Source organism: Nannospalax galili, unplaced genomic scaffold, assembly GCF_000622305.1.
Source record: "Nannospalax galili isolate Female #2095 unplaced genomic scaffold, S.galili_v1.0 scaffold1599, whole genome shotgun sequence".
Taxonomy (NCBI): domain Eukaryota; kingdom Metazoa; phylum Chordata; class Mammalia; order Rodentia; family Spalacidae; genus Nannospalax; species Nannospalax galili.
Window position 1 is genome coordinate 104061 of NW_008342326.1, and position 23468 is coordinate 127528.

Sequence of the window (23468 nt, forward strand, 5' to 3'; positions counted from 1 at the left end):
CACACTGGAAAGTTAGGGCATTACAAATATACATGGCCAATAATTCTTAAATGAGAAGTCATTAATTTATCATTGCTCATTCAGTCCCACAACCTGAGTACTTACATTTTTTTAAAAAGAAACATACCTGTGCATGTGGGTAATGGATCGCTCCAGGCAACAGTCTTCCCTACAACAGAACAGAAACTAGAATCGGCGCCAAGTAATTTGTACCTAGAGCAATAAGAAGAGAAAAACATTTTATTAAATCTTTACATATTCGAGTTTTTTCAAATTCTCCAGAACATCATTTAAAAATATTTACTACACCAGTAGATGGAGACAAAGTGAGTTGAAAAAAATCTACATGGAAATTTAAAGGAAAGAAAAAAATTAGTCTATAAAAGTGACACTCAACAGATAATGTACAAAACATGAAGGACATCTTTATTCTCTTGCAGCACAGAAAATACAAAAATGTAGAAAGCACTTTAAAAATATATAGATGAAATATTTTATATTTCTGAGTTCTAAAATAACAGGCTTCAGAAAATCACAGATTCCATTTATGTCTAAAGGGTGTAACACTTGCAAGACTCTACAATAATGATCCAGCTGACATCTACACTTAATATAGGAGACAAGTGATACTATTTTTAAATTTTAAATGCATCCTCATTTACTTATTTTTATTTTTTATTGTTTGAAAATTTCATACATACACAATGTTTTAATCAAATCCACTGCATTTCTTCCCTATACTAATTCCTCCCCTAGCCCAACCCCTAAACCACTATTCCTTCCCAACTCCTAGTAAATTCCCAATTCTTTTTGTAAACCCACTGAGTCCATTTAGTGCTTCCTGTTTCTTTTTCACAGAGCGAGAGAAAGAGAAAGAGGGAGGGGGATCTTGTAAATGTGAAATAAGAAAATGAATGGGAAGTTTTCAATAGTATTTGAGACACTGATGGTACTCAATGAATGAATTCCTTTTCCTACATAGAAAACTATAAAAGATCTTAAATTAAGAATATTTTCATACCTAACATTTTTTAGCCCATGACATCTCATAAGTTTGTTTATGTATAAAAAAAATACAGATTCAAATTCATATTTAAGTCAATTAAAGATTGGTTCAATATTTACCACTTGAAGGACTATTCTAAGTATCATCAACATATTTCAATTTTTCTTTACTAATTACATTTAGAATCACATATATGCTGAAATAGAAGTTGATAGTGTAAAAAAAAAAATCTTCCTTTCCTGATTCATATTACTAAATTCAATGAGCTAATTACAAAGGATCTTTGAGAAGAGAGGTTTGATTTTTTTTTTTGACACAGAGTGTTCCCACAGCCCAAGCTGATCTGGAACACACATGTAGACCACCAGCCTCTGCCTCCTGAGTGCTGGGATCAAAGGCATGTGCCACCATGCCTGGCTTTTTGTTTGTTTTTTATTAGCATATGGAATAATGGCTTTCATGACATTTTCATACCTGTACTTTGCTCATATTCATCCTTGCTCCCATTATGAGGGGGTATTTTAGTTGCAACTAGCCTATGCACACAGGTCAAAACAAAAATCTAGTAATATCCACCTGAAATCCTAATTTGATTTTTCATTAGTTAGTATGATGAAACTTACCCTGTGTTACATGAGAAGAAGATTTGTGAACCAAATAACATGTCAGTTGTTATGTTGATATTACCATTTTGTATATCTCCAGGATTAGGACATGATTTTTCTAAAAGAGAATACGAATTATTTTTTCATTGAATTACCAAGCACAGGCCGAAAAAAAAAAAAAAGAAAAAAGAAAGAAAGAGTAACTGTAATGGATATGTTGACAAATTAATAGTGGCAAAAATTTCACAATACCCATGTATAGCAAAACATCATGTTTAAAGTAGAACAGGGGATGGTGAGAGGGAAGGAAGTGACATTAACAGGAAAGGAGGTAAAAAAGAGGAAGAGAATCCATGTGACAGGAAAGCAGAAGGGAGGATATTTGGGAAGAGGTATGGGACCAGCAATAAGGTCTAGGAGAGTGAGGCAGGGGATGAATAAGAGCAAAGTGAAATGGCACATTGAAGCAAACACATTATCTTATTTTAACTTAAAAAATAAAATTTGGGGCTGGAGACATGGCTCAGTGGTTAAGAACACTGGTTGTTCTTGCAGAAGACCCAAGCTCGAATCCCAGCACCCAAATGGCAGCTAATAACTGTCTGAAACTCCAGTTCTAGGGGATCCGACAGCCTCTTCTGTCCTCCGTGGGCATTGCACAACACAGGTGCACTTACCTACACACAGGCAATACATGCATACACATAAAATAAAATTAATAAAACATTTTAAAAAAATAAAAAAAAATAAATAAAAATAAATAAAATTTAAGAAATGGGGCTAGGGAATGGCTCTGTTGGTAAAGTGATTTCCATGCAAGCATTACAGGACTGACTTCAATTCCTTTGATCCCAAGAACCCATGTAAGGAAAGCTGAGTACGATGACAAGCACCTGGAAACCCAGAGCTGGACAGGTGGACATTGAGATCCCTAGGGGTCACGGCCAGCCCGCCTAGCCTATTTGGGGAATTCCAGGGCAATGACAGAACCTGTCTCCACACACACACACACACACACACACACACACACACACACGTGCATATACATGCACACATGTACATATACATGTACAAACACACAGACACACATACATGTACATATACACACACAATAATAATAGTGATAATGAAGGCCTGGAGAGATGCCTCAGTTGATAAAGTGCTTGTTTTGCAAGTGTGAGAATCTAAGCTCAGATCACTAGAATCCAACCATGTAAAAAAGCTGGGCACAGTGGCATACACCTGTATCTCTGTATTCCCAGTGATGACAAGATGGAAGCAAATCTTGTAAGCCAGGGAAGTGAGGGGTGTAGGAAGGAGGGGACAGGTAACCTGGCCTACGTGGTGAATTTCTAGGCCAATGAGAGACCTATCTCAAACAAAAGATGGAAGGTGCCTGAGGACTGATACCCAAGGTTGTCCTTCTGACCTCCACACACACATCATGTACAAGCACACCCACAGCTACTCATGAACATGCAAACACACACAAAATAAACAAATGTTCATTAGAAGAAAAAATTAACACAAAATAATGTGCACCTTGAATATGTACAATTTTTATTTGTTAATTGTATCTCTGGAAAGTTGAAGGAAAAATTAAATTATCAGACACATACACAAATTCTGAACCACTGGTATTTCTAACCATTATTTTTTTTTTAATTTTTATTTTATGTGTATGAGTGTATAGCCTGCATGTATGTGAGTCCACCTGTGTCATGCAGTACCATGGAGGTCAGAAGAGGGCGTCGGATTCCCCTGGAACTGGAGTCAAGGATAGTTCGTAGCCACCATGTGGGTGCTGGAAATTGAAACTGGGTCTTCTACAAGAGCAGTCAGTGCTCTTAACCACTGAGCTATCTCTCCAGCCCCACCATTATTTTTTTTAATTTTACCTTCATTTTTTGATTCTTCTAAACAGCAATATACTTACACTATATAGCCATTTTAGGTAACCTTAAACTAAGCAAATGTGAAATATGTGAGTAAATAATTACTCACATTGCATAAATATTTGTCTAACTTAAAATAAAATAAGTCATGGTTCTCTTAAGGATCACCCTAAATAGTAATATATACACAGAGTTCCAACACAAATAGAAGAGATAATATTTCCCCAAATAAAGATGTTTGAGATTACTTATTAAAATTATACTTACTTTTACAAAATGTATCAACTTCAGACCATTCTAAATTTTGGAGGCAAGTTGATTTTCCTGATGAAAAAGAAGTTCTTTGAAACCCTGGCCGGCACTCATATTCCACGGTGAAACCAACTGGGTAAAAATTCTTTGTGATATATTCCTTTTTGAGGGATGCAAAAACCAGTCTAGTTGGAACATTACAGCTACCTAAAATAATTAACAGAACAACAACAAGAGTAATATCAGCTTATTTTATAATTATAATTATAATTATCTGGTAATATTTTGTCATTTGCAGTGCTAGAGCTCTTTACTTCTTTATACATTCATTTTTATTAAAATCACTGTGCTATCTTTAGTGCATCAAGTGTATTCACATATATACTTTCATTTCCCAGTTACTAGATGCCTGAAGCTTTTGTATGTGTAGGTCACCAGTTTTCATAAAATATAACCCACTTAAGTTGCCCAGCACAGTTCTGGGAGTCAGTAAATGTTCCCTTATGCAACGTAGTTCCCCTCATGCTGCCCCAAGGAATTACACAGCATCACTGACACAGATGATGACAGTAAGTAGTTCCAGACTTCTGGGCTCATTGTCGTCGTCGTCGTCATCGTCGTTGTCATCATCATCATCATCTAACATTTATTGAATGTTCCAAATGTTTTAAACACACTTAAGTGTTTATTCTCACCACCCCTGGGCACAAGAATCAGATTAGCCAACTGTGCACAAAAAGTATGAATAACTGTAAACAGCTGAGCAAATGTGATCTACAGCGTCAAGGACTCTAGTAAGAGACACCGGATCGGTAATCCAAAGGTCCAAGCTTGAAGCCTGGCTCTTTTGTATAAGAGATACTGATCTCACAGAAGTTATTTTCCTTCTGCAAGCAGGTTTCTTCAACTCTGAAATGGGGAGAAGAGTTCCCACTTACTTAACTCATGGAGCTGCTTGAAGGATTAGATGAGGTAGTCCACGTGACAGAGTTAAACTCTAAAATGATCCATGTGGTGAAGGCTTATGCACTTTACCCTCTTGCCTTCTATAGTGGATGGAAACAAAACTTTAAAGCCAGTTTCATACATTGTTTCAGAAGTTCGTTTTGAAAATTCCTATATTTACTGCACCTTCCATTGATTCAAGTTGCTCAAAGGCAGGAATCAAGTCTTATTTTTTTTAATTTATTATTTTTATTTTATGTGCATGTGTGTATTGCCTGCGTGTAGGTAAGTGCACCCAAGTCATGCAATGCCCGCTGAGGACAGAAGAGATTGTCAGATCCCCTGGGACTGGAGTTATGGATAGTTGTTAGATGCCATGTGGGTGCTGGGATTCGAACCCAGGTCTTCTGCAAGAACAACCAGTTTTCTTAACCATTGAGCCATCTCCCCAGCCCCTCAAGTCTTATTTTCATCTGGGATCAAGTCTTATTTTTATATTTACTTTCATCTATGCAGTCATGTACTACATGTTCTGATTCACGATGGGCCACATACACAATTATGGTTTCTTAAGATATATAATGGAACCTGGAGCTATGGTCCCCTCCTGTGAGCTGGAGAGGACCACCTTGTGAGCAGGAGCTATGGTATCCCCTTGGCTCTGTGAGCGGGAGCTGCGGTCCCACCCTGGGAGCTAGAACTGTGATCCCCTCCCCATGAGCTGGAGCTGTGGTCCCCTCCTGTAAGCCTGAGCTGTGGACTCCCATGAGCTAGAGTTGAACCACAGTTCCACATTCCTCTGGTGGTAGGCTGAGGTGGAGCAGAGTAAGAACTTGGAGGACTTCCTGGTGTTGGGCAACAGTTTGAGTCTTCTCTGAGTGGCTGGATTCCCACAGTGGTCCCATATTGTGGATGGAGTGGGTTTGCCACTTATGCTGGGGGACAGGGGAAGTCTCTGTCATTTGCAGATTCTGGTCTCCAGAATGGATCTGCCTCTTCTTCTGATAGTCAGCTGTGGTTTTCACTCCATGTGTGGTCCTGGGTACCCAGGCCTTGATGTTAGACTTCTCCCATTACCAGGCACCAGGGGGTTTTCCATTATTTTTCTATTATTCTTCTACAGAACCTGTATACCTTTACCTATGCCCTAACTGAACATCTAGAAATAAAAGTCACAGTCTGGAAGTTAAAAAAAAAAAGTACTATAATAACTAAACAAATATAATTATCAAGCTAAAATTATGGAATTATATTTTAGACTATAATTCACAATTCTATATGTCTACCATAATTTCTGAATATTATTTACTGACAAAACTACTACCAAGCTTCAACACTGTGAAATTTGTTATTGTTCCTAAAATGTGGACTTGCCATTCATTCACTTTCCAAATTCTCCACCTATACAAAGTTTTTCAATGTAATCATGCTACTTCTTAAAGAAAGCGATGTGAATAAAATAAATTTTTTAAGTAAAAGATATATAATGGAGCTGAAATATTCCTGTTGCCTAGCAATGTCATCCTAATATGTAATGTAATGCTCTACTAACATATTTGCAGTGGTACTGGTGGAAATAATCATACTACATGGACAATCATAAGAGAGTATAGTACATACAATCACATACAGTACATAATACTTGATAATAAGTGTATATGTTACCAGTTCATGTATTTACCATACTATGCTTTTAACTATTTTTTTTTTAACACTGTGAAAAGTGGAAATTAGAAAAAAAAAAAAAAAAAGCTGGGCATGGTAGCTTCTAATTCTAGCTACTCAAGAGGGTGAGGCAGGAAGATTTCATGAGTACAAGAGTTTGAGGCCAGCCTGGGCAAAAAGACCTGCTCTCAAGAACAAACAAAAAGTAAACTAAGGTTAGTTTCTTTCGTGTTTTTTTTTTTAAAGAAACAAAATGGTAGCCGGGTGTGGTGGTACAAGCCTTTAATCCTAGCACTGAGGAGGCAGGCAGATCTCTGTTAGTTCAAAGCCAGCCTGGTCTACATTGCCAGTTCTAGGACAGCTGGGGCTACAGGGAGACCATGTCTCACAAAGACCAAAAAAAAAAGTTTATAAAGCCATTAGTAGCAGAGAGTCTTAGGCCTTGATGGTCAGTCCTCTCTCTCTGACTAGCAGGTTAAAATTGCTGTACAGGTTTATATAGCCAAGAACAAGCAACGGGCTATCCAATATAACCCAGGTGGGTAGAATATACCATCTAGTTTTGCATCATTCTATGATGTTCAGATAATGACAAAACAACCTAAAACTGTGTGTACAGTAGATTTTTGAAGTAAGGGCTTTTAAAAATATCTCTCAAGAGCTATATCAGCTATTTCACAAAATGAAGTTTAAGAAGACAGTTCACCTGGGTATGTGTCTCAAGGTAATTGCCAAACATACTCACGTATAATTTACTCCCTAAACAATACCTATTGTTTATTTTCTCTATTAGTCTGTACAGGAGGAATGGTGTTAGAAAGGAAAACTCTTAATGAAGAAGCAGGACTGCTGTAGGAAGTACCGCCTTCAATTAGCTGCGGAGTGAAGTGCCAACGTGGTCCGCTCTGGGGTTTAATAATGCCAGAAAACTATCAATTACCAGTCACTCTGAAGAGGTGTAAAAATAACCTCGATATGATAGACATTCCATAACTTTTCTAAAAAGAAAGAAAGAACTTACGACCACAGAATTCTTCAATGTCAGACCATTGACCATTTTCAAGACAGGTCACGGTGTCTACCTTGTCTGGAATTTTTAGAAAACCTTCGTCACATTTATAGGTCACAAAGCTTTGCTCGGGAAAACTTGTACTCCCGTTCAAATCTGGCTGGGCATTCCGTACTTCTGGGGGTAGGTTGCAGTCACCTAGGGAGGAGAAAGAGATCTAAAGGAAATACTGCTTTTCGGTTCATAGCAACGGTCTTTCCCAACATGTTAAATAAAGGAAGCAGCCCAGCGTTGGCTCTAGATAAACCTTTACTCCCACCCACCCAATGCTGAACTAAGCCTCAGTTCTTAACAGACTCAAATAAATTGAGAATAAATCATCCCCTCCCCTTAAACAAATGTTTAGAAGTCAGTGTCCATGTTGACAGTGTGCCCAAGATATGACACCGAGGGTGTAGTGCAGTGTGGAGCACGCCACTGCAAGTAGCAGCCTCCGCCTAACAGTTTACTGTGGAATTAGGAATTCTACTCTGAGACTTCTAGTTCCTCGCCTTCTCGGGAAACAGCCCCAACTCCCTAGCCCCCCACACCTAGCCCTCCAGCGGACAGCTGGATGCCGCCCGCCCTCCGGGTCCCTCCCCACCCGAACAATGCCAGATGACCCCGCACCCTCCCGCAGCAGGCAGTCGTCTGGGACACTCACCGCGGACCGGGGGGCACAGCAGGGCCAGCAGCAGCAGCAGCTGCCCTCGGGGCAGGCGCCTGCGGCTCATAGCCGGAGGCAGGGACGGCACGAGGGCAGAGCGGTCGCGGGCAGTTTCTCCTCCGGCTCGTTGAGAGCCGGCGGGCGGGGCTCTGACACCCTGGGTGGGGCAGCCGCGCAGCCTAGGGCGTTCACTAGGGGCGTGGGCGGGTCTAAGTCGGGAGCGTCGGCCAGGGCCCTGGGGACGGAGGACCCACCCTTGGGAGGAGACCTTGTAGCTGGGTCGCACCTCCTACAAACAGTCTGGAGGTGGAAATAAGTGAACAACACCAAAAATCCCACCCGGGCGCGCTTGGCTCCGGCGTCTGTGAAATAGTTGGGAGAACTGCTAAACTTGACTGCTGGTAAACTAAGTGGGAGGCGCGAAATTCCAAGACTCTGGGGAGCTGAAAAGCTGTACACACCCAGGGCCCCTGTGGCGTCTGTTGGAAGATGTGTCTAATGCTTACGTGAGGGTGGGAACTGTGACCAAGGGTGTAGTCTCTTAGGCCACCCCATGGTGTCAAAACAGAGCCTATGACAGTGAGGGTGAGCTGGAGGCCAGCCTGCCAGGACTCTCTTTCAACTCAGACAGAGAGGCCTGGGATGCATGACTGTTCATTTATAGACCCTACCTGGGTGAGAGTCCCTTTCTTTGCCCAGTTTATTTACCAAGGACACTTCTTGAGCTCTTGAGATCATTGTAGTAGAACTATAAAGGGAAATTCAGAAAGATGGTGGAGAAAGATTTGTTTCATTTGCAAAGCTGTCCATACATTGAATCACACCAGGAGTTTTTTGTCTTCAAGGGAATATAGCCCCAAGACCGTGTTTCCCTTTAATCATGTCTGGTTGGCAGTTTCCTAGCATAGATTTCTTGTTCCCTTAGCTGCCCTACCCGGCTGGTGAAACCCTTCATCAGTGACCGACTGCGGGGGTGTTTGCACGCTGGTGTTCTTCTCTGAATGTTTTCTCATAGCTTTGTATTGGTGAGTGTGAGCTTTGGAAAAAAGGAAACTACTTTTCAACAACGGTGCTTCCTCAGATTCATGTTTAGCTAACCACTGTTGCTCAGTCCTATATGGATTATAGGAAACAGATCTTTTAGGCTTCCACTGAAATGTTAACAGTATTTAAGCATTCTAGAGTTTAAACCATGCCATAGTAACTCACCACTCTAACCCCAACACTTGGAAGGCTGGCCAAGAATGATTGTGGACTCGAGGCCAGGCTGGGCTACAAACAGTTCCAAGTTAGCTTGACCTACAGAATAGGGCAAGATCTCAAAAACACAAAAAACATCCCAGAGTTTAAATACCTGGCTAAAACCATTACCTGTATTTCCCATATTTGATGATAAAAACGTTACCATTACTTCCTTATGTGATATAAAATACAAGAATGTCAGGGTCCAACAGTGTTTTAGAAGTGGTATTAGGCCTTCATTTGTCACCCGGGAGAGCTTTCTGTGACCTTAACCACTACTTCCTTCTGGGATACTATTATAGGCAGCTAGTGTCAAGACCAGTTAGGAAGTTGTCAAATATACTTGAAAGAGCTCTCTGAATGTTTATTAAATGAATTTCATAGCTTTATATTCAGATAGAATGAGTTTAGTGAAGTGTCAAAATTATCTTTATCACTCAGAATATTCTAAGAATTCACCTTTGAAATATTTTGTTCTTGGTATCAAGTTATTTTAAAAGGAACTTTTACAAGAAATAATGGGTGGATCTTTAATACTTATCACCACCCAAACAATTACAACATTCTGAAGGGAAAATTTTTTTTTAAATTCATGTATTTACCTAATTTAAAAAACATATGTGGCCGCGGAGTGGTGGTGCATGCCTTTAATCCCAGCACTCAGGAGGCAGAGGCAGGCGGATCTCTGTGAGTTCAAGGCCAGCCTGGTCTTCATGGTGAATCCAGGACAGCTGGGGCTACAGGAGACCCTGTCTCAAAAAGACCCCCCCAAAATATATGCATTAAAATCTAAGCATTATTAAGAAAAAAATCTTCAAATTTATAATGTAGTGAAGATTATTTTGAACAATGGCCCAAATCTGCTGTATTCTAATTGCTTCATGCACATACCATTTTACCAGCACAAATTCATGACATGGAAAAGCTATAAACATATCCCTGGTGAGGAAAGAAGCTGAGAAGGTGTTATTTTTACCATAATCTAGGCAGTTAAGAAGTGATCAGATTAGAGTATAAATCTAGCTTGATTTTAAAACTTTGACTTTTATGTTTGTGTATGTGCTTGTATTATGCAAGTGCACCTATATATGGAGGTATGTGTACAGGAATGTGTGCACTTGTGTGTGTGTGTATGTGTGTGTGTGGAGAGAGAGAGAGAGAGAGAGAGAGAGAGAGAGAGAGAGAGAACACATGTGGAGGCCAGAGGACATCAGGTATCATTCTCAGGAACACTGTCTACCTCTTTTGAGACAGGGTTTTCCATTGACCTGGAACTCACCAATTAGGCTAGGCTGAATGGCCAGCAAATGTCCCAGAAATCATCTGTTCCCTCCTCCCTAGTCCTGGGATCACAAGCACATGCTAGCACACTGGGCATTTTTACATGGGCTCTAGAGATTGAACTCAGGTCCTCATCTTTGCACAGCAAGCACTTCACCAACTAAGGTATCTCCCAAACCCAACGAGGAAAGATTTGTTCTATGTAGAGCACACTGAATTAGGGATTTGAAGGGGATAATTTGGAAAGCCAGGGTCATCTTGTGTGAGCACTAGTTCCTTGTTTTTATTCTGCACTTCAGAAGTAAGCCGTGTGCCCTCAGCTGATTCTTCATCCTGTAGCATCTCATTCTACATCGATTTAAAAACGTCTGGGAACTAAAATCTCTATAGCTCTCCAATTCCAAAATGATACTTTTATTAACTAAGTCAAGAAACATAAGTTATACAAAATAGATCTTTGATTTTGATGGGGCAAAAAAGTATAATTCAGGGCTGGAGAGATGGTTCAGAGGTTAAGAGCACTGGCTGCTCTTGCAGAGGACCCGGGTTCGATTCCCAACACTCACATGGATACTAACAACAGTCTGTAACTCCAGTTCCAGGAGAATCCAATGCCTTATTCTGACCTCCATGGGCACTGCATGACACAGGTCCATTTACACACCTGCAAGTAATACACTCATACACATAACATAAAAATAAGTAAAATTTTTTAAAAAGCACAGTTCTTACGCTGGTACCAAAAACTGACTTGGTGTTTAAACAATTGGGGAATATTTAGTGTTTAAAAGTATTAATATTTGCTTCCAAGAATCCATAATCCATATGATAAACACTATGAAAATGCAACACCAAAATAAGTGGCCTGGATTCAGAAAGTAATTGGGATAAAAGAGGCTAAAGATCTGCTGATTCCACCAAACATGATAGGGCAAAAAGATATGGAAATAAATAAGAATGGTATGAGGTCAAGAAAAGGTCAGGCAATTGCAAGGAATTTGGGAAGAGAAGAGCACTGAATTGGGCCAGTGGAAGTAGACACTGAGAGACAGGCTAGAAAGAGGTTTGTATGATCTTTGCATGCTTTACTCTTCAGAAGTCTTGGAGGATTATTGAAGATTTTTTTTGTGTGAGGAAGTAATTCTGAAATTGTGTATAAAATTCTGGAAATGGAGTGACTGCAGTCCAATACCCAATTTAGCTAATTGTGCAATAGTTAGGTGGTTAAGATTAGTAGACAAATTCCTTCAGTTTTCTAAATAATCTATATTAAGGAAATAGGCATGTTACTCTTAAAAAATAAACCTAATACCATTATTATAAACCTTTGGGTTTCCATTCTTGCTTAAACCAAAGAAACTTTGAAGGAGGAGTCCACAGAATTCAGTTGCTGATAACAAACAAGAAAAACAACCTTGAAGATGACTCAGAGATTTGGGAGTGTGTAAGATGGAAGGATATTTTTAAAAGAACCATTATTTCGAAGGCAATTTAGGGAAGAAATGAAATGTTGACGTTGTGCTGGTAAAATATAAAATGCTTTGGCAGCATGTCTATGTAACAATATACAACATAGGTTGAAATGCAGGAAATATTGTGCTGGAGCACAGAGACGTGGCTGAAACGGAGGTAACCAGAGAGAGAAAACAGAAACTTGGACCCAAAGGGAAGCCTTGGAGAAGCCCCACCTTAGTAGAAACAGTAAAGGGGAAGAGGATGTTAAAAGAGGATAATACAATTTCCTGAAAGCTACCTAATTTGAGCCAAAAATACTATCATTCTTCCGGCAGGTGAGGCCACTGGTGTTCAGGGAAGTTAGGGAACTAACCCCAAACCACATGACTGGGGAGGGTGGAACTGGGGTTTAGGGTCTTAAGTCTCAGGCTGTTCACCTCCCCTGTCTCTTCCAGGAAGTCTCCCAGCTGACAAGGTCATACCTAGTACTTTATTCCATGCTACCAATACACTCTTCACATTGTCAGTTCCTCACCAGAACCATCTAGATGCATCCTAATAGCCTAGAATTAATCCCCACATATCTTCAAATGGCCAACAACAATAAAAAAAACCTTTGGAATGAGGTATTTTTGTCATGCAACTGCAGATACAGATAGTTCTGAATTGCAGAGTGTTATATTTTCCAAAAATTAATGGAAACGGATGAATAGTCTATTTCTTATAAAGGAGTTTTATTTACCAAAAGTTCACCTAGGTGTCAGTATGCTACAGCAGAGTTTATTTTCTACTAGCTACAGGTTAAGCTTTATTTGTGAAAGTGGTCAAATAATGTGTGACATATCCACCTGGCAGAATGGTCTCTTGCCCTCAGCCTGCTTCCCATGTATGTGAGGAAAGGTTCACCAGCCAAATGGAAGAGTAATATTGGCCTCACATCAGATGTTTCTGTGACTCAGCATGATTTTCTGAGAGTCCAGTGAATTTTTGCTGCCAAAGTAGAGGAAGAGAAAAGAGCAAGAAAGGGGTGTGTGTGTGTGTGTGTGTGTGTGTGTGTGTGTGTGTGTGTGTGTGCACAATTGATAAAAGAGAATATAGTATAGGCACTGAGTAGGCAAGTTTGTGATTCAGACATACATAGGCTTAAATACTGACACTTTTGCTTCTTTGATTTCTATGTGGCCCACTATCAACTGCTCTATGAAACAACTCCAGTTATAAAATAGATGTGATCATATTACTTACCTCATAGTGTTGTAATGAATAAAAGAAATAAAATCAGCTGTGGTGACACATGCTTTTTTATCCCCACACTTGGGAGGCAGAGGCAGGTGAAAGAATCTCTGTGAGTCTGAGGCCAGCCTGCTCTACAAAGCAAGTTCCAGGCCATCTGGGGCTACAGGAGGCTCTGTCTAAAAAACAACAACAACAGCAGCAACAACAACAACAACAACAACAAAACATATCTAAAACATTAGGTTCTTTGCTGGCAAATAATCATTGGCAATAATTAATGGCATGAGCAAACCTTTTGTATATCAGGATCTGCCCAGTGTTTACATAATCTGTCATGACATAAACTGAAAAATCTATTAAGAAATATATTTTCTTCAAAGGATATGTTAATAGTGTTGAAATAGCACAATTGTTCTCATTTCCCATCCAGTAGAATTTGTTCACTAGCAAAAATTATCATTTGGGTCATTTATTAAGAGATTCAAAACTGTTGAAACATTAGACTCTCTCTCAACCTCTCAGCAGCCCTGTATTTGCCTTGATTTATGATCTTGTAAATTAATAAGCGTATCTACATTCTAAGTTCAGTGTAACTGCCCTGTGTGAGGGTCACATATTATGTTTTTAATATTTTTTTTTTGCTTTTTTTCACAGAGATGCTATGAGTAATCTATTCTTACATATGCTAAGTCATCCTCTCAACACAACCAAACCACTTTTTCTTTCCTTCCCAGTGTAGTACATTACCTTTAGCAAGGTTAACCCTTACCGTTTGGATTTCGTTTATGTGCCACCCCTGCCCTCAAGGCTCATGTGATTTAAGGCTTGGCTCCCAGGCAGTAGTATTGAAATGCTGTGGACCCTTTTAAGGGGCTAGACCTAGAAGTGTAGCTGTTATGCAACTAATGCTTCTGAGCCCCTCATCTCCTCACCCTTTATCCCTTTCTTATAAAACAGTTGTTATAAAAGTAACAAGTGTAATTCCACACCTAGCTCCTTGTAGGAGATGCAATCACTTTCCTTTTTCCTTTTGAATATATAAAATGTCTTGTTGTATATCTGATTCTATTAACTATACCACATTTTGGTTTGAGTGATGGAGTTTTTTGTTTGTTTGTTTTTTTTTTCTCCTTTTTGCATTGTCCTCTGAGTTCTTTTTTGTCTGCATTTGTTAGCTTGGGCCTGTTTTTCATGTTGGAGGATTCCCCAGGTGTCTTATGTTTCATTACTTTCCTTTGTCTTTAAGAGTGACTATCCTTAAAAAGCTCATTGAAAGTTCTAGGTGTGTGTGTGTGTGTGTGTGTGTGTGTGTAGACTGGTTTCCTGATGAGCATATGGAACAGAAATCATGGCTCCCAGTGTCAAGCTATTCCCACCACAATTGATAAGGCCCCACATGGAGTCAAGTATCCCTGGCAACACCTATGCTATCATGGCCTTAGTCTGGCTGAAGAGAAAGAGTTCCAGTCCATTATGGTGGTTCATAGTATAATACTGTTAGGTTGGAAACCTGACTGTGCATATTATCATCTCAAAGCATTTTATCTTAGACTCACTTATTTCTTTAACTTCTTTTATTTTACTTATTATTATTTGGGGGAGCGGTATTCAACTTACATCTCCTGAGTCACAGTTCATCACATCCTGGGAGCCCAAGGTAGGAACTCAGGGCAGGAATCTTAGGCAGGACCTGGAGCACAGGCCGTGGAGGATTGTTGCTTACTGGCTTGCTCCCCAGCCCCCTGCTCAACCTGCTTTCTTTTTTTTTAACTTTTAAAAAAACTTTATTGAGAATTTCATACATGCATATAAGGTGTTTTGATCAAATCCAAGCCCTCTCCCCCCCCAACACCTCTCAAATCTCCCCATCACTTTTTTTCTGACAACTTCATCTACTCTTTCTTTAAGTGGAGCTTTTTGCTACTCTAACATTCCCCCCTCTGAAGAGGTAACCCTAAAATCCTTTTAGGAATTAGATAAGAGCTCTCCAATACTTTTGACAATTTTGGCCTTTGGAACATAGTATGTTGCTAAATGGTCCAAGGGCATTTTAACTTTTAGCCAAGAGACTGGCCACTTTTCTTTGGGGTCTTTTTCACCCTAACTGCCTAACCAATTCCTACCTCCTGTTCTTATCACACCATCCTCTGAAGAGGTTACTCAAATTGCCGATAAGGAATCGGGATGCAGACCACTCTGGCTTCTTCCATGCTGAACAGGGATGCAGGGTGAGGCAATTGGGGTATTCCTTCACTGGGTCTATCTCAAAGACTCCCAGACTACATAATTCTTATCTGTAAGGAGAAAAGAAAATCCGGACTGGTGAATAGCAGATGTGAAGGTGAAGTAAAGGCAAGAGTAGTTAGCATTACAAGTTCTAGACAGGGAACCAAAAAAAGTCAGAACAGGGTAAATTTCAAATGTTCATATCAGAATCCATTGGGATTTTTTGATGAGAGCTTCTAAAAGCATCCCTCTATTGAGTTCCTCCTCATTTTTCTTTTGTCTGCTAATGCTGGACTTGAGAGTGATGGACTCATCTGGGGAAAGCTAGGAAGAGAAGGCTTTATCCATGCTAGGTAAAGGCTTTCAGTGTGCATACCCACAGGTCACTCATACACCCCAGCAACCCCTCAGGCATCTCTGAAAGTAAGCTAAGTAAATGTTAGACAATTATTTCTCATTGATGATTTTGTTGCTAAGCAGAAAGTGCTGCTCAGATGTAAGGCTTTAAATCTTGGTCTGTAATACTATAGTGCCCACCTGTAGCTAAGGGAGATAACTCACTATTCTAAAATGATGGCTAAATTTGTTTTCTCCCCCTATTTAGAAGCCTTTGAGAGGGAACTGACACTGATTCTAGCCACTCCAATGGCTATCAAAGTGCCTGAAAACAAATTCAGAGTTTAATTACTATTTTTATTTTATGTGTAAGTGTACTGATTGTCATTCAGTGCCCATGGAGGTCAGAAGAGGGCATCAGATTCCCCTGGAACTGGAGTTAGGGACCATTTTTAGTTGTCATGTGGGTCCAGGTCCTCTGCAAGAGTAGCCGGTTCTCTAAACCACTGAACCATCTCTCCAGCCCAAACTCATTTTTTAGAAAGAAATTTTAGAGTCTTGCCTAAGTGGAACAGAGAAGTATGTAAGTATACACTAACCCTTTTGGACCCTAGTGGATCAAGATCTTAACATTCAGTATTTTCCATCCCTATCTCTTTTCTTTTTGTCTCTGGTATTCCAGTGTTGGGAACTACTGAGTCAATATTTTTCCCTTGAATGCTCCCTATACCATTCACAATCTGAGTATGAGAAAAATCCCTGGATCTATGCACTCTATACAGACTTTCATTTGACCCTGTTTTCAGTCATCCTCATCTTCAGGTGTTCTTGGCACATTAAATTTCTCAACCTTTTTGGGTTCTGAACCATAAATGTCTAGCTACAGACAGTAAGATTTTAGCTTTCTTCCCTGTACCATTTTTTTTGTTTTTATTTTGCTTTGTTTTGTTTGGCATTCAACCACTGACTGTCATCTCCCCTACTGTACTTACTTTCTTGTGTTTGCATGCCTTAAGGGAAATACAAATCAAAATCTCTTTAAGATTTCATTTTACCACAGTCAGAATGGCTAAGATCAAAAGAACAAATGACACCAAATGCTGGCAAGGATGTGGGGGGAAAGAGGAACCCTCATTCACTGCTGGTAGAATGATAAGCTGGTGCAGGCACTATGGAAAGCAGTGTGGAGAACTAAAAAAAAAAAACAAACTAAAAATAAGCCAGGCATGGTGGCACATGCCTTTCATCCCAGCATTCAGGAGGCAGAGGCAGGCAGATCTTTGTGAGTTCAAGGCCATCCTGATCTACATAGTGAGTCCCAGGCCAGCTGGGGTTGCAGGGAGACCCTGTCTCAAAAAGACAAAAACAAACAAACAAACCCTAAAAATAAGTTTACCATATGATCTGGTTATACCACTCCTGGGCATATACCCAAAGGACTCATCCTACTGCAGAGAAACTTGTGTAGCCCTGTTTGTTGCTGCTTTTTTCAAAGTAGCTAAGAAACTAAAACAACCTAAATGTCCCTCAACTGAGGAATGGATAATGAAAATGTGGCACATTTAATCAATGTAGTTCTACTCAGTGGTAAAGAAAGCCAAAATAATGAAATTTGCAGGTAAATGGATGGAACTAGAAACTATTATACTAAGTGAAGTAGCACAGACTCAGAAAAATAAGTGGCATATGTTGTCTCTCACTTGTGGATCTTGGCTTCAAACCTTTTTATATGGGTTTATATCCAGAAGTAACCATAGGAGCCAGAAAAATGGAAAGGAACCATGGAAGCAAAGGGGGAAAAGGAGCCTGAGAGAGGGGGATAGTAGGAGACAGGTGTTATCAAGGGGGAAATCGGGAAAAAATGGGGGTATTTTACTCAGAAAGAAGGAAGGAGGATTATACAAGGAACCATGAAAGTAAAGGGCGAAAAGGAGATTGAGAGAAGTAGATAATTGGAGACAGGTATTATTGAGGGGAAATGGGGCTAATTTAACTGGAGAGAAAGGAGGGAGCATTAGACAGGGAGAGAAAGGAGAGGTAAATAATGCTTAGGTGGTGTGAAACACCGAGGGAAATGTATTCGTTCAAAAGCCTACTAAAAAATACACATACTATATATATGTGTGTGTGTGTGTGTGTGTGTGTGTGTGTGTGTGTATGGGTATAGCTGAAGGCTATATAACAAGAACCACAGTGCCAGACAGAAGAAACCTTGCTCTGAGTTGTTGGTCACGATGGTCTAAGAGACTCCAAAATAATAGGAGTGCCACAGCTCTTGATTTCATCCCAGAACTTGAAGGTAAGACCCTAATTGCTGAAGACAGGGCATACTTCAAACATAGAACTTGGAGAAATAAAGCTGGAACTGACCTGGAAGCCTCCTTCCTGAAGACTAGTTCTCAAACTTTTAAAAGATACTGTGCAAGCTGCTCAGGGGGAAATAAATCAATGGTTCAACCCTAGCTGTAAAGTCCAATAACCACAGCAATGACCAGCACAGCAAACTACATTGGTGCAGCAGTGGCACTTTCTTCTTGATGATAATCAACAGCTATCTAACTGGACTTAAAGCCTGCTCAATGGGGAGGAACTCATATGTGATACTGTAAACATAGCCAAATACACATGGCTGGAGAGGCCATAGATCCTAGGGAAAAACCTACATCTGTCATGACCCTAGACAAACATAATTTTTTACTGTACACTGAATATGTATCCTCATATTTACAAATAAGTACATCTATCACTCATCCAAGAAGCTTCTTTTTTGCAACAGATGGAAACTGTTACAGAGTTCCACAACTGGTCAAACACAGAGAATAAGTGTCTTTAAGATGCTCAGTCCTAAGTGACACATCTACATGAAACAGAGGAACAAGGAGTAGAGACACTATTAATGCATCCCTCAACTCTCATCAGTGACGCTTCTTCATGCAAGAGAAGGTGGTTAACACAGTAACAACTTGTCAAAATGTAGAGAATAAGAGACTGCAGAGTGTGTGTCCCTGGATAGGACTCCTATATTAAAACCTCTGCCACCCACAGCTCAGGGACCGTTGTGGATGAGGGAGCAGAAAGACTGTAAGAGCCAGGGATAGCGGATGACCACAAAGAAACAAGAGTTTACTAGGCAACTGGGAACTTGCTCTTATAAACTTATAGCAATGGTGACAGCATGCACAAGATCCATTCAAATGCAAATCAGACAAAAAGTCAGCATAGAACTGAGGAAATGTGTTAAAAGTCCAACCTTAGCTGGGGAACCATTGACTAATCACTGCTGGATGAGGGAGAGTTGTTCTTCTTTAAGGGAGTGATGCAAGATAGACAAACCAGGTTCCAGTGGATGAACTCACACCAAGAGACATCTGGGGAGAGAAACTTGACAAGATAGACCTTAACATATGTGTCAGAATGCATGAAATCCAATGGGAGGGGCTGTGGGGCAGGTGCAGATAAGGGAGGGGGGCTCTAAATATGATTAAGATGTATGAAATGCACAAAAACTTTACAGCCATTTTGAAAGAGATGCATCTTAGCTCAGAAAATTGTTATTGAATATGTCAATGCTGTTGTAATGAAATGCTTCTAAGTATGTGGTTATTAAATAATTTTTAAAAATCCTTTACTGTCATTTTAGTGGCAGGGCAGTTTTAAAAAGAGCAGAAATAGACACAAATATTCATCATTTTAAACCAGAAGTGACCATGCGTGCGTGCGTGCATGCGTGTGCTGCTTAACCATTTCATATCATATTCTCTATTATCACCTTAAGTACAGATTCCTTTATAAGCCAGTATTTCCTTAGCATCTGGCTAGGAACTTTGAAAAAATTAAGTATGTCAATGAAAAATACAAAATAAATTCATGAGTTGGGAAAAAAAATCTTCTTGTTCTTATGATGGAAATTTACAGAGGGAAAAAAAAAAGAGAATAGCAGCTCAGCTCTTTCACTTTATATGGTTGGAGGATATATTCTTCTTATCCAAAAGGCCACCTTCAAAGCACAGAAATTCATCAGTGTGTTTCCTCTGAAAGCCAACTATCATTACTTATAAAGGAAAATATAGAGGTGATATTTCTGTTTCTTAATAAAATGACCTGACAAAAAACAACTCAAGATCTAGGTTCTGATGGAGATAGCAGTGATCCTCACCCCAACAGGTGAGGTTTAGTCTGGCCTTGGGATGCAGCTCCCAGCACACAACTAATGCATATGTGGAAGCAACCAGAAGTAATGATGTCCAGTATGGGAGGCAAGAAAAGAGAAGGAAGACATGATGGTCAGGTGGAGTGAAGAAGGCAGTGCATCTTGCTCTTGCTTCTAGCCTAAGATTTCTTATTTCTAGTACAAAGTTTGAGAAATAAAAGTTTCAGTTATTTGAGACAACAGAGCAAGACAAAAATAAAAGACTGAGACAGCCTTAATGTTAATACTTTTGTCTATGTGGTACATTAGGTGTCTTTTCTATTTCCTTCTGACAAAAGCAGGCAATCCTTGACTTCATCTCCTTTCTTAGTTCCCATCTATTCCTTATGCAGTTGAAGACTACTACAATGCCCATTTGTTCTTGGTCCTGAAGTTTGGGGCCCAACGATGTCTTACAGAATACATGTGGGCTATGTCATGTGTCTGACATTCCTGAAGAGTGTTATGTTCTTTCACATTTATCCCAAACCATATTTAGCAGCAAATTAACATATATATTTTTGAGAAAATATCTCCCTGTAGATCCAGCTGGCCTGGAACTCTCTATACAGACCAGAAGAGATCTGCCTGCCTTTGCCTTCCAAGCATGGGGACTAAAGGTGTGTGCCATCTCACTTGGCTAAATCAACATATATTTTAACAATAATACCTAGCTTCTTTTTTATATGAGTTCTAGAGATTTAATTCAGGTCGTTGTGTTTGCAAAAGAAGTAGTTTACTAACTGAGCTATCTCTCCAGTCCTCCTATCCTTTTAATGTCAAAACCTTGATCCTAGTAGTTTTAAGTTATACTATCCTTGGATCTTAAAATATACCATCATGAAGTCAGAAATACTTTTAAATTAAATAGTTTAGTTTATTGATCACAAAAGTATCCACATCATCTTATAGATATCAGTTTATTTATTTGTACTACCAAGTCTGAAGATTTACAGACCCCCTAAAATACTTCATTGGGATTAACTATCCGTTCCTGCCAAGCCTAATTTGTTCTTTCAGAGCTCATTTACCTGAACTATTGCCAGCTTCAGCTGCAGAATTACCTGTTCCCCAATTGCTTTTCTATGGCACTTTAATTCTCCAGGAAACTTCTTATGGTTATTCTTAAGTATGGTTTTGTAAATTCAGTAAGGTCAGATTTAACAAACTTTAAATACGTCAAGTATCTATTATGTGGCAAGTTACCGTGCAGGGCATAGTCACGAATAATTATACTTGATATTTACAATAAGCATTCACAGTAACACTTTGATGGTGTTTATAATTTTCATGCTTGACATATGAAGTAGCTGATAGCTTGGTCAGGTTTCAGTGTTTTTAATTAAAAGAACAAGATCTGAAACACATCTTCAAAGCCTCTATTTTTTTCTACTTTTGGATCTATTATGATAAATAATTATGTTCTCAGTATCTGTAGCAATCAAACATCATATAGCATCCCTTTTATACAAATACATTTTAGGTGCTAGATGAGAGCAGTAAGAATAAGTTGTACTTACAACATACTGATAATAAAAGATAATAAATTGCCAGGCGTGGTGGTGCACGCCTTTAATCCCAGCACTCAGGAGGCAGAGGCAGGCAAATCTCTGTGAGTTCAAGGCCAGCCTGGTTTACATAGTGAGTTCCAGGACAGCTGGGGGTACAGGGAGACCCTGTCTCAAAAAGACAAAAAAAAACAAGATAATAAACTAGTATTCTGATAGCAATTGTTTTACTTTTAGTTCAAATATAGTTTATCCAACATTTTTAAAAATATATTAAAAATATATTCTTATCCACATAATAGAGATATGCTACTTATATTTTGTGTGTGTGTTGTTGTTGTTCTAAATAAAATCATTCAAAATCAAATCATAGAGGTACTAAGTTATATTAAATTCAGTGCCTCTTGAACCTTGCCAGGATTATCTTGGCCTCTGTGGAAGTCCTTGTAGCCAGGCAAACATGATATTGCTATGGCATTCTCTCTTGGAACAAAATAAGGCCCTAAGGTCTTTGGGGACCTGGGCCACTTTGGACTTCAGCTCAAACTGGAGTCTAAAGAATTAAACTATAAAGTGCACGCTGATGTTCTCACAAACATAGAAACTTGGAATCCACATTGCATACTTAGAGTGTGAAAGTAATTTGTATAATTTGTTCTTATTCTAAGGTGACTGATTTGTCCTTTGATATAAGAGGGAGCTCCAAGCTTAACTACTTATTTTAGAATGAAAGATCTATTTAATTTAAGAGCAAACAACTAAAAATAAATAAAACAGTCAAAGACATGGAAAGCTTTGCTACCTCTGTGAAATAGGGGGAAGTCTAGAAGAGAACTGGTAAACACTAGCAAGGATGTAGGAACTGGGTGTGTGCACACCAGAGTGGAAGAACTTTGATGTGTGAAGGTGGGAATCATCCAGGCAAGAGCACCCTTGACAAATAATGCTAAGGCCATTGCATTGAGACTTTATGCTTCTGCAAAAATGCCAGAAGTAGGAAAGGAAGTAGGATATCTCTGCAAAGCTGAAATTTTCATTTTCCTTTGAAGCAAGATTCTCCTACTTTTCAAGTACTAGTCTACTACAAAGTCCTTGTAAAATCAAGAAACTGGAGTTGTGGAGTCAAATTTCCTCCTTTTCACTAGGCTGGCTTTAAAAAAGCCAAAGAATAATAGAATTACAGACCTGAAAACCAAAAGTTTCTTAATCCCATCATTTCATTCTGTGGCCACTGAACCATATCTGTGTTTGGGATTTTCCAGTCTGTGCCTCTGTCACAGAATTGTGGTGAGGACTGAATGAAATACTAGGTTTGAGGTATTACACCTGTGACCACTATTTGAGTGGTATTGATACTCCTGTTCATCTTTTCTTTCGTTTTTTAATAACCTGCATTTTTTTAGTTATAGTATATTTCTCTACCTTTGGTCTTATATTAACTGTGATGGTAAGGATCTATATGAAGTAGCAAAAGAAGAGCCTGAAACATAACTATGTGTTGAGTATGTAATAACTAACATGCTTTATGTGGGTTGGAGAGATGGCTCGTGGTTAAGAGCACTGGCTGCTCTTACAGAGGACAAGATTCACTTCTCAGTAACCACAGCTCAGATCACAACCAGTTCCAGGAGATCTGACAACCTCTTCAGGCCTCCCCAAACATTGTCCTCCACATGGTACCCATACATACACATAGACAAAACACTCCTACACATAAAATAAAAGTAAATCTTTAAAAAAGTATTTATAAAAGGCGAGGTGTTGTGGTGCACGCCTTTAATCCCAGCACTTGAGAGGCAGAGACAGGCAGATCTCTGAGAGATGGGGGCCATCCTGGTCTACAAAGGAAGTTCCAGGCCAGCTAGGGTTACAGGGAAACCTTGTCTCAAAAATTAAAAAATTTAAAAAATTT

At 39.4% G+C, this 23468-nt stretch overlaps 1 protein-coding gene across 5 annotated transcripts in view; it reads right to left on the minus strand.

Annotated features, from left to right (window-relative positions):
- Cd55 (CD55 molecule (Cromer blood group)) overlaps window positions 1-8265 on the minus strand; it is a 41498-nt gene extending 33233 nt beyond the window's left edge. Inside the window, exons 1-5 of one of the 5 annotated variants that reach the window (XM_029565969.1) lie at window positions 8081-8263; window positions 7390-7575; window positions 3774-3965; window positions 1630-1729; window positions 128-213 (exon numbers count right to left, since the gene is read on the minus strand). In XM_029565969.1, the coding sequence (XP_029421829.1) occupies window positions 128-213; window positions 1630-1729; window positions 3774-3965; window positions 7390-7575; window positions 8081-8150 (634 nt within the window). In that variant the 5' untranslated portion in view covers window positions 8151-8263. Of the gene's footprint in view, window positions 1-127; window positions 214-1629; window positions 1730-3773; window positions 3966-7389; window positions 7576-8080 lie in introns of all 5 variants that reach the window. The other 4 variants (XM_029565972.1, XM_029565973.1, XM_029565971.1 and 1 more) reach the window with 4 other exon arrangements.
- Between the last annotated feature and the right edge of the window lie 15203 nt (window positions 8266-23468).